The following is a 15,773-nucleotide window of genomic DNA, read 5'->3' as shown; positions in this document are numbered from 1 at the left end:
CCAAGTGAACAGTGAAAGGATTCTTATTTATGGGCATCAAATTATTTGCCGTCAAGGAAGAAAAAATTTTAAAAGTACAGAACATTTAGAAAATGAATTTTAAGCATAAGTTATGAACGAGGGATGGAGATCAATTTATTACACACATTTATGTCATGGGAAACATGGTTGATATTATCAATGTTCTCTACAAATTCAGTTTTCATCACAATTTCCCTTATGAATCAATACTTGTCCAAGGAATTACATTGGCGAGGGATCCGGGAGCCAGCGAGCTGAAGCAGCTTGCCCCCTTCCCTCTCCCGTCTGCCTCTCCCTTCCCAAGCCTGTCTTGGAGTTAGAGCTCTACAGTCTGCTGCAGCCACAGGCTCTGTAAGAGCTGAAGGTAAGGAGGTAGGCACAGATAATGGCTTTCTTTTTGGGCCAGACTGGCACTAAAGCTGAAGCCTAATGGTTCCACAGGGGAACAGGAGCACAGAGGATAGAAGACAGACTGAAAACTCTCCTCCTCCTCCTCCTCCTCCTCCTCCCCCTCTTTCTCCTCCTCCTCCTCCTCCCCCTCCTTCTCCTCCTTCTCTTCCTCCTCCTCTTCCTCCTCTTTCTCCTCCTCTTCTTCCTCCTCTTTCTCTGCCTCCTCTTCTTCTTCTCTCCTCTTCCTCCTCACCTCCTCCTCCCTTTCTCTTCTTCTTCTCCTCCTCTCCTTCTCTTCCTCTTCCTCCTCTTCCTTGTCTTCCCCTCCTTCTCTTCTTCATCTTCCTCTGCCTTCCCTTCCTTCTCCCCTTCTCTTCCTCCTCTCCTCCCTTCTTTCTCCTCTTCCCTTCCTCTACTTTTCCTTTTTCTTCTCTTTCTGTCTCTATCTTTCTGTCTCTGTCTGTTTGTCTGTCTATCTATCTATCTATCTATCTATCTATCTATCTATCTTCTATCTATCTATCTATCTATCTATCATCTATCTATCTATCTATCTATCTATCTATCTATCTATCTATCCTGCAAAAGACCAAGGTGTCACAAACATCTTGGCTGCATTCTTCCTGTCTCCCAGGCTTTGGAGAAGTGTAGGCTTAGATTTTTCTTTTTTCTTTTTTTTTTTCTTTTTGGTTCTTTTTTTTTCGGAGCTGGGGACCGAACCCAGGGCCTTGCGCTTCCTAGGTAAGCGCTCTACCACTGAGCTAAATCCCCAGCCCTAGGCTTTGATTTTTCAAATTGTACTTTTAATATGGGTTCTTTCCTTCCATGCTTTAACCTCACTTCTAGCCCACCACATACCAGAAGTATTAGAAAAGAAAGGTTATTAGGACATGGGGGATATGGGAGAAGTGAACCCGTTTAGAAATTGTTCTTTGGAGGAAATCCAATCTGCCTTGTCAGGATATGTACCAGCTGTCCAGTTCAGTCCATAGCAAACAGGAGTCAGCAGTGATGGCATGACCCAGCAGAAACAGCCAGGTCTCTGCAGAATCAGCAGGAGTCAGCAGGAGCAACCAGGACCAGCAGGAATGCCAGGAGAAGTTCTCGGCCACACCTCTCTCAACGAAGTGAAGATCAGCAAAGACGAAAACACAATACCAACAAAGTGTTGCAAAGCCCCAGTCACTGTTGAGTCCTATTTATATGCCCTCCAAATATCACATGTCCTCACACAGGTCTTGACTCACAAGACACCAAGTGAGTCTGTCTTAGCAAACTCCACGTGAGTTGGTTTCAGCTGACGTTACTCTGCCAATCTGCCTGAGTCCACGGAAGTGGCAAGAAGCCACCAGAACACAGAAGCTGTTTGGTGCATTTCTTTCAATGAAGTCATAAAAACGAGGACCATTAAGGAATGGCAAGGCGTACCAATACCATCCAGCACTGCCCACTGTCTGTTGGGTCCTTCTTAGCATCATGCATTCTTTCACACTTTAGAGAAATCCTTTCACCAGGAAAACACTCCTTCACGTGACTGCCTCAGCAAGACACCATCCAGCACAACTGACTTTACAAGAAAACCACCATAGGTTTCCACTTCAGAGAAGGAAGGCTCTCTCCTGTTACTTGGCTGTACCTCAGCTGTACCAGTAACCCCGTGGTCTCAGGACATCCCATTTTCTACCTCTCACAGAACTGCAAGCACATGGGTCCCACAGTAGTCACATCAGGATCCCAGTCATGTAACAGCGAGCATGGTGTCACTGCAGCCAAAGGAGAGGCAGTCTACAGGAATGGCTGGAACCATGCTTCACAACACAGAGGGGCAGCTGCAGACAGGAGATTTAAAAACAGCCTAGAGAGACATCCAGGTGGTGAGCTGTGTGACTGGCCCATAGGCAGTTCAGTCGCTGAGATGCAGAACAGGGATCTGAAGCAAAATGTAAAGGGACGGGCTTCCTGAGAGGATGTCTGTCTAGGAACCAGAACATGTGCGTAACTGGAGAGCCACAGGGGGTGATCAGACAAATACAAGGAACATGTTCCCAGGGGTGATGCGAGGCACTTTTGTATCTGTTGGAGCTCTTGAATGCCAAAAGAGCAGAATCTAAGCTGCTTCCAGCCAGAGCAAGTGACCTTCTGTGAAGAAGTGTTGGCTAGCTGCGACTGTCTCCCTCATGGCAGTGGAGACTGGAGATGGAGGAGGAATGGTGATGGCAGAGAGAGGAGAGACGGAGGAGGAATGGTGATGGCGGAGAGAAGCAGCAGCTGTATACACTGCACACGCTGTACATACTTCTACACTACATGCTGCACACCTCACACTATATGCTGAACATACTGTAAACAACACATGCTGCACATGCTACATACTGCACACTACATGCTACACGCTGCACATGCTGCACACTACAAACACTGCACATGCTGCACATGTTGCTCACACCATTTACACCACATGTTACACATGCTGTACATTGCAAGCACTGCACTTGCTACACACTCTACACATTACATGCTGCACACACTGCACACTGCAGATGCTGCACATGCTGTACACTAGATGCTGTACACACTACACCCACTGTACACACTGCCCACTGCAAAGAGTGCACATGCTGTACATTGCATGCTGCACACACTGCAATGCTGCACACGCTGCACACTCTGCATACTACATGCTGCACACACTGTACACACTCTACATGCTTGTATGCTGCACACAGGCAGCTGGCTTTTTCCCTCCTGGGATTAAACTTTGTTATATAAGGTTGTAGGGATCTCGTTACTCATCTATGACAAAGATGCCCAAGAACAGAGTACTAAGGAATGACTTGCTCTCCAGAACCATAGTCCTCACAGTGAGGGAAGATCTCAGGAAGGAAATGACAGGTTCCACTGAGATTTGAACTCAGATCATTGGATCCAAAGTCCAGAGGGCTAACCATTACACTGTACGGTCATATCTAGGCTTGTTTTTTTTTTTTGTAATTTATTGTTTTGATACTTTATACATGGACACTGCACCTATATCCCTTTGTCCCTCCCTCTCCTTTCATGTCCTGCTGATTCCCAAACTCATGATCTTGTCTTTTCAAAAGTAGTGTTACATGGATATATATGCATATCTATGCGTGTGTGTGTGTGTGTGTACAAGTAAATGTAATGTATTTTATTTATTTATTTATTTATTTATTTATTTATTTATTTTTATTTTGGGACCGTTGACTAAGCTAAAAAGCACATCCCAAAATGGGCTTGGTGGTGTCAGCATGTAATTACAGCTGCTTGGACAAGATTATGAGTGTAAGACTGGTCTGGCTACAGAGTGAGTTAAACGGAAATTTGAATAACTTAGTGGAATCCTTTGTCAAAATGAAGTGTTTTAAAAAGTGGGGCCAGGGTGGTGGCTCAGTAGTAGAGCATTTGTCCAGCATGTGCAAGGCCTTAGGTGTAACACACACACACACACACTCACACACACACACTCACACACACACAGACACTCACAGACACACACACTCACACACACAGACACACACACTCACACACACAGACACACACTCACACGCACTCACACACTCACACACACTCACACACACAGATACACACAGACACACACACACTCACACACACTCACACACACTCACACACACAGATACACACAGACACACACACTCACACACACACTCACACACACACTCACACACACTCACACACTCACACACTCACACACAGACACACACTCACACACACACTCACACACACACTCACTCACACACTCACACACTCACACACACAGATACACACAGACACACACATGCACTCACACACACGCACTCACTCACACACACTCACACACTCACACACACTCACACACTCACACACACACTCACACACACACTCACACACACATGCACTCACACACACGCACTCACTCACACACACTCACACACTCACACATACACTCACACACACACACTCACACACACACGCACTCACTCACACACACACTCATGCACACACACAGACCCACACACTCACACACACGCACTCACTCACACACACACACTCACACACACTCTCACACACCCAGACACACAGACACACACACACTCACAGTACTCTCATACTCTCTCTTACATACATATAACGCACACATTCACATGCACACACATACTATCTCATACACTTTCACACAGGCACACACATTCACATGAAAACTCACTCTCTCTCCTTGTTTCTCTCTTTCCATATACATAGTGTTCAATTACTGGATAAAGAATTTGTGTACTCAGATGAACTAGACTTTTTTTTTTTTAAATCAGATATGTGTCCAAATTTGACCAGAAAGAACCCAACATTTTGAATTGGATAGTAGCCATACGACAGGTGGGAGAGCAATTAAAGAACCAGCTCGGAAAGTAGCAAAGGTGGGCTACGAGGCTGCAGCGGGGTTCTGTGTCACTTTTAAAGAGCACATTTTACCGTTGCTCACACTAGGTCAGAGGCCTCAAAGCTCTGAATTCATTTACAGAATAAACACACATTTGATCACCAAACTCCACACTGGACAGAAAAATCCCAGAGACCTATTTCAATATAGATGAAAAAGGCTATTTTTAATTTTTGGCTCATCACCAGAGCCCATTGATTGGCATTGCCACAAGCACACTGCTTGCTGCTGACACCCATTTTACAGCCATGTAGAATAAGAAGTCCTCTGAGAATTAGCAAAATTCATAAATAAGAAGAACGACAATATGTGCTCTTGATTTTAAAAATCCTGAGTTTAATTTAGTTCTCCGCTGCCCGTTCCTTTAAGGGTGGTGCGATCCATAGCAAATTTTGAATTGCAGACAGTTGCTGTCTCTCCTCAGAAATGCTGTAACAGCTATGTTGCTTGGAGGGGTGCGCTCAGAAATTCAGATCCATTTCAAGACTTTCCAAGCACAGTGTAACTCAAGACAAACCTACTCCCCCAATATCATGTATTAAAGCCAACCAAAACAATCTGGAGATTTTCCACGCCGCTGTTCTCTTTCACGGATGCTCACTACAGATGCCCCACTCTGCGTGTGAATAAACCTTCTGCCTTTTGTCCAGAGCTAAGGCCAGCAACCATCACTGTTGCTAATGGCAGGCCTGCAGGTTGCACAGTGCCTTCTGCTTACTGTAGGCCCTGAGAATTTACATAACACACAGTAGGTGCAATGGTGGATAGCGAGAATATGTGGAGCATTTACATGACATGTAGTAGGTGTGATGGTGAATAGTGAGTATTTCCTATATTCATAGGTGATAGCTACCTATGAATGACTTTTCCTGTGTTTATGGTGTGTGTGTGTGTGTGTGTGTGTGTGTGTGTGTGTGTGTGTGTGTGTAATTGTATGTGTTTTCCATGTCACCTCTCTCTCTCTCTCTCAGGATTTGGATGTGTTTATAGTGCCTCTATCAGAGGCTCTGCATTTTATCCTAGTTTGTGTAGATGTGTATGCACAAGCCTGGCGTTGAAACAAAAATCGGAATAAACCAGTCAAACACGAAGGACATTTGCAAAACAGATAAAGAAGTGAAAACCATCTGTTTCCTTTACCAGCACTCTTATCTCCAGCAAAATGTTTCCTGAGAACACATTCTTAATGCTCATCCTTAAAGCTTCCCTTGGGAAGCTGGGCATGGTGGGGTGTGACCCCCAATCTCAGCGCTGATCAGCCTGAGTCATGGGCTTGTTGAATTCAGTGCCAGCTTGGGCTATGTAGTAAGTAAGACTGACACAGACAGACAGACAAGTAAGCAACAGCAGGAAGATTCTTGGGTGTGTTTGTGAGCCCCTCGGAAGGTACTTATTAATTAGCTGTTTTCTACGATGGTACTGTGAATGAGTCCCATGGTCAAAGAGACCAGCATTTGGTACAAATTTCAAAGATAATCTGCCCTCGTTACAGCAGACCCTGTTGTACAGCACTCGGTACTGAGGTGTTCCTCAGTGCACTGTATGCATGTTAGGCTGAGTTCCTTCTTTTGATGTTTGTGGACCAAAGCATGGACAGGACACCTTTCTGTCCCAGGGCCAGAGTGGGGAAAGAGGAGGGGATTTAATCTGTTAGGTCTACTGCTCCTGATCCTTGGAACTCAGAAAACGCCATGAAGCAGTTCTCAGAAACACCTTTCCCGTGATCCGTTTGCTCTATTACAATCTCTGGTCTTTCTTTTCCTTTGCAGATCCTTCAGCTGCCCCTTTAAAATATGTGTCAGAGACAGCACTTTGCAGGAGCTGAAAATGGTCAAAAGACTTCTGGATTTTCTTCCTCCCTTTCCAGCCCTTCCAGCCTCCTTGCCTGACTCGGATGATGTGATATTCAGAGGGATTCCTTAATCCAAGTCACCGCTCAGCCAGGCACATCTACAGAAGATTGCATCCATAATTCAAGATGGCCAGCCAGCCGCCCGAAGAGCCTGCAGAGTTTCAGGTCTCAGATGAGCTCGAGTGTAAGATCTGTTACAACCGGTACAACCTGAAACAGCGGAAGCCCAAGGTCCTGGAGTGTTGTCACAGGGTTTGCGCCAAATGCCTCTACAAGATCATAGACTTTGGGGACTCTCCCCAAGGTGTCATCGTCTGCCCGTTCTGCAGGTTTGAGACGTGCCTGCCGGATGACGAAGTTAGCAGTCTGCCCGATGACAATAACATCCTTGTAAATCTGACTTGCGGAAGCAAAGGGAAGAAATGCCTGCCCGAGAACCCCACCGAGCTGCTGCTTACCCCCAAGAGGCTGGCTTCCCTTGTCAGCCCTTCCCACACATCCTCCAACTGCTTGGTGATCACCATCATGGAGGTACAGAGGGAGAGCTCCCCGTCTCTCAGCTCCACCCCTGTGGTAGAATTCTACAGGCCAGCAAGTTTCGACTCTGTCACCACAGTGTCCCACAATTGGACAGTGTGGAACTGCACCTCCTTGCTCTTTCAGACGTCCATCCGGGTACTGGTGTGGTTGCTAGGTTTGCTGTACTTCAGCTCCTTGCCCTTAGGGATCTACTTACTGGTGTCTAAGAAGGTCACCCTGGGGGTGGTCTTTGTTAGCCTTGTCCCCTCTAGCCTTGTCATCCTTATGGTATATGGCTTTTGCCAATGCGTTTGTCATGAATTTCTGGACTGTATGGCACTTCCTTCTTAATCAATATGCAGAATCGGAAACTCGGCACATGTGGCTACGTTCAACCGACGTTCGTGTGACCTGCTTTCCTTTGTATTCCCTACGATTAGTGTCTGCAGCCTCAATGAAGCCCTTGGCCATGCGTCTGCGGTCCATTTTCCATCCAGAGTTTGGCTTGATGGGTTTTCCTGGATTCTGAAAAATAAAAATAAAAAAAAGTTCACTTCTATATAGGGGCGGGCTGGCCAAGAGGCAAAGCTGTGTCCGCAAACAAAGGCATAGGCCCAGGGAGTGCTTTCATTCAGGTACCAGGCAAGGTGTGTTACAACGAGGCAGGTTCTTTGGGCGAAGGTGGGGATGAATGGAGTCCTCCTTGAGGTTAGGCGCGTCCCATGATTGTAGGTAGATGTCAGAGGCAGGCTGCTCAAAAGCACGTGGGAGCGCCCCTCATTTTCCTGGCGCTGGAGCCCCTCATCATCAGGTGCTTTCTCTCCTGAGGTAATGCTTCTCTGAAGTCAGCTGCCTCTTCTCAGATTCCTTTTGCGTCTGTGCAGCCCCTCTCCCCCTCCCCCACACTCCAGGGTCCTTCAATCTCATCTTCTTGGGTGGTTTCCTGCAGGATTCCTGTTTTGGCTGGTGGCCGTAGAAGACAGACATCGCTGAGAGGTTTGCACGAGGAGTTAGACCTCATGCCAGGGCATGGTCATTTATGTTCAACACAGGCCTTTTCCTCCACCCGTGTTTTTCTCCCAGGCTCCTCTGGGATGATCTGAACAGTTTTTGCATGTGGAAATATTCACCAGAATATTAAAATGTGAAAATGCTTCGTTTGATTTTTAACCACAGTCCCCAACCAACCTCATCCCTTATCCTGAACAAAGTTCCATTTAAAGTAGTTGCAATCAGTTTCTGGAGGCTTGTTTTAGAAGTTTGCATAGGGTGGGCTTTGCTGCCCCTGCAATGCTCTGGAGGGAACCTGTGATCGTGAAAACCCAGCAACAGGCCACCAGCTGCCCTAGCGCCTGGCACTAAGAACCACGTGTTCTGCTGAGTAGTACAAGTTTATGTCCTATGAAGTCCACACAAGGGGAGAGGTGCAGCCCCGCCAAGCTGATGCCCTGCTCGAAGTGGAGTGGAGGTGGTTAAGTGCAGGCTCCCTCGAGGCTGCTTGCTATTCTGTCAGTTTGGGGATAGATTTGAGACTTTAATTTATTTTCTGTAAAGGCATAAGCTGCGTGGCTTGGGTCTGGACGCCTTTTCATGAAGTGGGGGTGGGGCGGGGGTGACGCTGAATGTATATATTTATGGGAGTAAGTTGCCCAGCAGGCTTTAGGTGGGGGAATAGAATGTTCGCAGAATGTTCACTAGTCAGAAAGAGGAAAGAGTGCTTCTTAGTCTCTGAGACTTATTACTGACAACTTAACAATATTATACCCACAATGCTTAGCAAAGGGCTTTACCAGGGTTTTGTTAACTTGTTTGTGGTGAAATATTTCTTGTGTGATATAGTTGCAGGGGGCCGGTTCTGATCTCCGCATTGAGGGAAAATGGATACTTAACTAGAATAGGAGTTTTAATTTCGTTGTATAACTACTGACTTGGAGAACATGTATGTCCAAGATACAAGTAATGAGAAAATACACGTGGGATGTGGTCCAGTGAAATTTAAACCCCAACTTAGAGCTAAATACATTTATGATTCCAGAAACCCTAGTTTTAGGTAGTGTTGTGGATGTGGTTTCCAGAATTCCGTTTGTACTTTGACTAAATACAATATTTAAGAGGTTTTGTGGTTTGGATTTATATATTTATAAGGTTTCCTTTTTAAAGATGCACATTTTGTCTGAACTGTAACACTGAGTAAGCTGTCAAGTGACCACAGGAAGAGATTTCCAGAAGGCTTCGGACCCACTCTGTGTTTTGCTAGTTCGTGTGGTGTCTGCAGTGCTGAAGTCGTTTCTGTATGTGCTGTGGCAATATTTTTCCTAACGCCAGTGTGCTGACCTGGTTTTAAAGAGTTTTGAATGTATGACAACAACACAGAACAACACAGCTCTCCATGCTGTCGAATGGGAGGGGCGATCCTGTAATGTTGTAATCTCTATGCTAATGTTCTCTTGTCTATTAAATTTTATGATTTCTAAGTGAGATGTTTGCTTTCTCTGATTTACGGTCGAGATGCCGTTATCACTTTAGATAGTCCCAAGTGCGAACTTTCGTTAAACCAAGGCCTTTATCATCCACATGGAAATCTTAGAAGCTTCCTACAAAGCTAACCACATCTATCTCATCTCTACAAAGGCCCTCATTTTTTTCCAAGTGGAGCAGAAGGTGAAATAAGAATATGATCTTTATCAATGAAATGTTCTATTTGATTTGATGTGATTAATTCTCCCCAACTGCTTAACAAGATAGAATCCAGTGTGGTGAAGACATCCCTTACTTGTAGAGTCTGGCCAAACTGGAAAAAAGCACAAAGTTTACTAGTCATGATCCTCATTGAGTGATTTAAGAGTATGCAGCAGCTCTGTGTTCGTATTAGTGAATTAGCACCACACGTCCATCAAGAACAATGGTCTAACGTGCTTCAGAAATCTTTGCACAAGTGAGCAAAGAAGCAGGTTGTGGAAGATGATCCCCTGGTCCCCTGTGATTATACTGTGAGCTCCGCCTTAGCTGCTGAGAAACCAGGAAGCAGTGCACATTTGCAGGAGTGCGAGCATTGCAGAAACCGTGATGAAACTTCTCAGTGCATTAACCCGACAGATGCAAAGGCAGAGGAATCCTGACGGTTGCGAGACAAGCAGAAGGAGTCAAGAGGGGACCTTAGAGGAAGGAGCTGTGAGGGACTTTGAGGACCTCAGAGGGAGGGGCAGTAAGGGAGCTTGGGATAGTACAATGGAGATGGCTGTGTTCTTTATTCTTTTCTTGCTGACACAGTCTTAAAGGTTGCCTTGACCCGTTGGAATATTTTCAGTCAGACTACATAATATTCTAGAACTTTCCTCAAAACCAATAGCAACAGCCTCAGATTCAGGTAAAATCCCCGAGTTTAACCATTTGTGTTGCAGCTTGCATTTTATATGTTTTCCACATCTTTTCCCTCTTCCGATGTAATTATATTTCTTTATTTCAGTAACCATCATGGGGTTTTACAAATCCTGTAGGCTTAGTGCTGGGTCTTTCCTTGTAAGTTTACTTTTGTCTAAAATGTTTCCTTTTAGGAAAACGTTTCTTTATGATTTTATGTGTCGAGATGTTTTGCCTGCACATATATCTGGAAACCCTGTGTATGCCCGGCGCCTGAGGTCAGAAGAAGGTGTTGCATTCCTCTGGGATTGGAGTTATTCATGGCTGTTGCAAGATCAACAAGTGTTTTTAACCACTGAAACATGTCTGCAGCACCTAAAAGATGGTGATTTCGATTGTGGAGGATGAACGTTGAAATATGAATAAATTCTAAATGAGTCTCAGATACATTAACGAATAAACCCACTTTCTTATATGGCTTAAATCCCTGGAATAATCCCAACCTAATTGCAATCACTGTGTATGGTCAGGAATTAAACTACAGCCTCAATACTATGATACTAAGTTGGGGTATACGATAACTTACTTTTCAAAGTGGTTGGGCCTTGATTTAATTCAAATATTTATACAAGACAATTACCTGGCCAACATTTTAATTGATCAGATATTTGTTGACTGTACTGTTTATATGAGTTCCAGGCGAAAGTGTCCTGGATGGGCAGGTTGCCTGTGACCTTGTTGTTCCTACGAAGTGTAAAGAAAGTCGTTTTGTGTGTTTGTGTCTATGCCCCTCAGGGAAGAGCAGCCTGAAGTCCTGCCTTTGCAAAGCAACTGAGTCTGTGGAAGTGGAGAGATGGATGCCGAGGCAGAGCAAGAAAAGCACTGACCCTGAGCGCCCCAAACCTGGAACTCTGAATACCCCCCCGGGGGGGGCGCTGGAGAGAAGATTCTGGAACAGCCAGATGGAAGCCAGAGACCGTATGCTTGTCAGACCCAAGAGGGATAAGGTGGAATTAGCATCATTTGGTCAACACATGTAGAAAGAGATTTCAGATTGGTTTATAACAAAAACCAAACCAAACCAGCCCAACAAACAAAACAAAGCCAACCCAACAACAACAACAAAAAGCCTAGATAAGCTTTCCCTGTGGAAACTTGCAGAAGCATGGAGCGAAGTTGTTTGAAACAAAGCAGTTATTGCCGGTTTACTTAGCATCCAGCATTGGCATCTAAACTAACCGTGTTTGTTTTCTTTGTTGGGTAAATGGGGTTGGGGATTTAGCTCAGTGGTAGAGCGCTTGCCTAGGAAGCGCAAGGCCCTGGGTTCGGTCCCCAGCTCCGGAAAAAAAAAAAAAAAAATGTATGACATATAATTTTCAGTTTAACACTTTCCCTAATTCCTCCCAACACGATCTCACTGTAGTTGAGCCGATCAAAAATCATCTTCTTCTGGGTCATTAGATGTTTTTTGGACCAAGATAAGGCAATTCTGGGAGCTGGCGTCATGTCAGTTCCATCTGGAGAGTTTGGAATGCATTAAACTTTTTATTGTCAGTCTCCAGATTAAAAGGCTTGTCTTCTCACAGAATTCTTAACAAATCTTAGTTATTTTAGCAACACATGTGCTTGAGACGGTGTTTTGCATACTAAGGAGCTCCATTAATAATAAATGAACATCTATTTGTGATCTGTGTTGAACCCAAACTTCCCACACTCTTCCCTTTTAGTCCCTCCCCATTCTCTGATGTTTAAAATGTCATTTTTAGAAGAACCCCATGCACCGGTTATCATCCTCCTGCGCACACATGCACAAGTACAACATGCATGTGTATCTACATGAATGCACACATTCACACGTACATGCTTATGCATTTTAGGAAACAGCTATGAAAGAGAACCATGTAAGTCTACCAACCTCTTTTAATTACCCAGGTAAGTAATATTGAAAACATCATCATCGTCGTCGTCGTCGTCGTCGTCGTCGTCATCATCATCATCATCATTATTATTATTATTATTATTATTATTATTATTATTATGACCACTAACTGCCTGCCTTTTCTTCCCTGCTCATGGAGTGATGCTCTCAGCTGCTCGCCTCAGAGACAATTCCTTCCTCTTTTCCCGTGTTCTACATCATCGAGCACTGGAAATCATCCTAGCCAAGCAATGGGCTTCTTCGTTGACATTGCTTCTGTCTGATGTGCTTTTTCTCACTACTCCGGCTAGAACTAACTGTATAGGTAATGATTAAATTGGTGGTCATAAATTGTCTTTGGCTTGATCTTCAGATTATACAATTATTTCCAGCTTCCTGTGGTCTGAGCAGCTGGAAACCACCAGTTAAAACGGGACAGATGATGACCTGATTCTATGGGCCTTCCTTCTGCCAGAGTGGAGTGTGGGGTACAGAGTGATCCCTGGAGGCCAAGGAATGCTAAAGTCTGGCTTTGGAATGGGGAGGGAAGTACACTAATCACCCCTCCTGTTCCCCACTGCAGCTCCATGTCTCAATCGAACCTCACCAGATGTTTTGACCATAGCTTAAAGATCATTGTTTTGACCCACATTCGAGCAACTTACAGTGCATAATATAAAAAATTTCCTTGGCTTTTTGACAGGATACCTGTGCCTTTTATGGGTCACTGGGAGAATAAGAAGACAATCCTAGTTTACTGTTTTGAAAAGCAGGATCTTACGATGGAAATTACTCTATAACATACGTTGTGGAATGTGTCAGAATGGCTGATCCCTGAAGGGCCACTCGAGTAGAAGGAGATGAAAGGTCATGGTCTTCTCAGACACTCACGAGAAGTCAGTCCCTTGAAGTCTGAGGCTTAGACAGACCTGCTTAGTACTGTAGTCCTTAAACTTACTTATCTCGGAAGCCTTTCTTACAACACCCCTTAGCAATAGGGTTAGTTGGATGGGAGACACTTGGTGAAATCTGCCTTTGAGAATGGGAAAAAAAAAAACCAAACCAAACAAAACAAACAAACAAAAAAAACAAACAACAAACAAGCAAGCAGCCAAATCCTGCTATGGTGTAGAATCTGAAATCGAATGTAAGTCACCGAGCCAGCACATGAATTTACAGGACGGCCAAATCAAAGCAGTGGTTCCTAGGGGGTCCCAAGTAGAACGGCAACACGGGAAATGGGAAGGAGAGAGGAGCAGGCTGCCAGGAGCGCAGACTGTGGCGGGCGGTTGAGATTCCCACTTGCTTCCAACTTGATTGGCCCCCTTGTCCAGATTTCACAGCGTCAGCCCTAACATCTGCATCTGCATCAGCACCAGCATCTGCATCAGCACCAGCATCAGCATCAGCATCAGCATCAGCATGAGCATGAGCCTTCTGAGTCACTCTGCACAAAGGAAGTCCTAAATATATGCAGAAGGAAGTCTCAGGTGGAGCGATTCCTCTGGTTATTTGCTTTGCCTGTGAAACTTCCGCTGTGAAGTCCTCGGAGTGGAACCCGGTCTCCCAGCTTTTGGAAAACACGCACCAGATGCAAAATCTTGATCACAGTGTTAGTGCTTGAAATACTTAACGGCTCAGAGTGTGGCTGCCTCATTTAACAAATGAGAAACCAACCCATGGGAATGACCAAAGGTATCACAGGCGCGGACTAGAAACGTGGGGGACTTGACTTGATTAGGGGGTGTTCTCAGTGTGTCTTCTTTGATGTAATGGTTTGCTTTCTCTGTAATTAGATGCCCCATTCTAAAATTTCCTTACATGTCTTTGTTTCTTTAACTAAACCCCAGTATCTCACAACTAAAATCTCACCCTTTCCAGCCAAATGTGATGATCATACAATAGTACGCCAGCTTGCCCCTTGCAGTCAGCCTTCTTCAATTCTCATAGTCCTCATGTAAACCACGTTAGTCATAGTCATTCCGTACACCTGCCATCAGAGGAGTCTCTTTTTTTGTGTGTGCACACATGTGTGCGTATGTGCATGTACAAGTGCGTATGCATGTGTGAGTGTTGGGTACATGTTTGTGTGCAGGTATGCTCACCCATGAGGACACGCAAAAAGGCCAGAGGCTGACACCATCATGCTCTGTTTGGTCACCTTTCTACTTTATTTTCTGAGACAGCGTTTCACTGACCATAGAGCTCATTGCTTCTGTTAGACTTCCTGGCCAATGAGCCCCCAGGACCAGCTTGTCTCTGCCTTCCAGAGCTGGGATTACAGACACGAGGTGCCATGCCTGGCTTTTGAGATGCCATGTATTGAGGATCTGAACTCGGGTCCTCCAGCTTGCAGAGTAAGCTTTACCCAGTCTTCTCCACAGGTTCCATTATTTCTTTTAAGCTTTTTTTTTTTTTGGATGTTTATTTTATTTTATGTGTTTGGGTGTTTTGTCTGTGTGTGTATCTGCACACTATATGTGTACACTGCCTGAGGAGGCCAGAAGAGGGTATAAAATCCCCTGACACCAGAATCAGATGGTTGTAAGCTGCTATGTGGATGCTGGGAATTGAACCCAAATCACTAGGAGGAAAAGCCAGTGTTCTTCACTGCTGAGCTATCTTTCCAGACCTCCCCCCACTTTCTCTCTTTTGGGAAGAGGAGTGCACAAAGCACATTCTCCAACAACCTGATGGGTATTTTCAAAAAGTAAAAACGGTAAATCTTTGCAATTTAAAAATACCTCTCTTCTTTCCCAAGCCTGATTGGTGGGATTTTGTTTGTTTGTTTTGTTATTTTTAACTGTAGAGCGTTTTGTTGTCCTCTGAAGCCCTCTCTTCCTTCCTCTGTCCTCCCCTCCCTCCCTCTTTTCACCCCTCCCCCCTCCTTCTCTCCCTCTCCTCTACCTTCTCTTCTCCTTTTCCTGAATGCGCCTCACATTGGGTCTTGGTGAGAACACTGATTTCAGATCTGTCCTCCGTTCATTCACTCCCTGCTTTGTCTGCCCCCCGAGTTCATTGGTCTGTTTTGGTCTCTGTCTTTCATAGAGAACCATCTCCTAAGCCTCTGGTTTTACAGTCTTTTCCATTTAGCAAGAGCTAAACCAACCTGATGGAAACACTGTATGCATGTAGGCTTGTTCCCCGGGGGCGTCTGCTGCTGTGTGCAGGATTTCTGTTTTATTAACAGAGGCTCAATTCTTGCTCTAAATGTCTTTTATCTTTGTGAGTTTCTTCTCAGAGGATAATCCTGAGTA

At 45.0% G+C, this 15,773-nt stretch overlaps 1 protein-coding gene across 2 annotated transcripts in view; it reads left to right on the top strand.

Moving 5' to 3' along the window:
* Positions 1 to 14,332, top strand: part of Rnf182 (ring finger protein 182) — a 55,246-nt gene extending 40,914 nt beyond the window's left edge. Inside the window, 1 exon segment of one of the 2 annotated variants that reach the window (NM_001109117.2) lies at positions 6,637 to 14,332. In NM_001109117.2, coding sequence (NP_001102587.1) covers positions 6,846 to 7,589 — 744 coding nt within the window. In that variant the 5' untranslated portion in view covers positions 6,637 to 6,845 and the 3' untranslated portion in view covers positions 7,590 to 14,332. 2 annotated transcript variants of the gene reach the window in all.
* Positions 14,333 to 15,773: the final 1,441 nt, after the last annotated feature.

The sequence above is a fragment of the Rattus norvegicus genome, chromosome 17, assembly GCF_036323735.1.
Source record: "Rattus norvegicus strain BN/NHsdMcwi chromosome 17, GRCr8, whole genome shotgun sequence".
Lineage (NCBI taxonomy): Eukaryota > Metazoa > Chordata > Mammalia > Rodentia > Muridae > Rattus > Rattus norvegicus.
The sequence above is the reverse complement of the archived record's forward strand: the minus strand, read 5'-3'. Positions and strand labels throughout refer to the sequence as shown.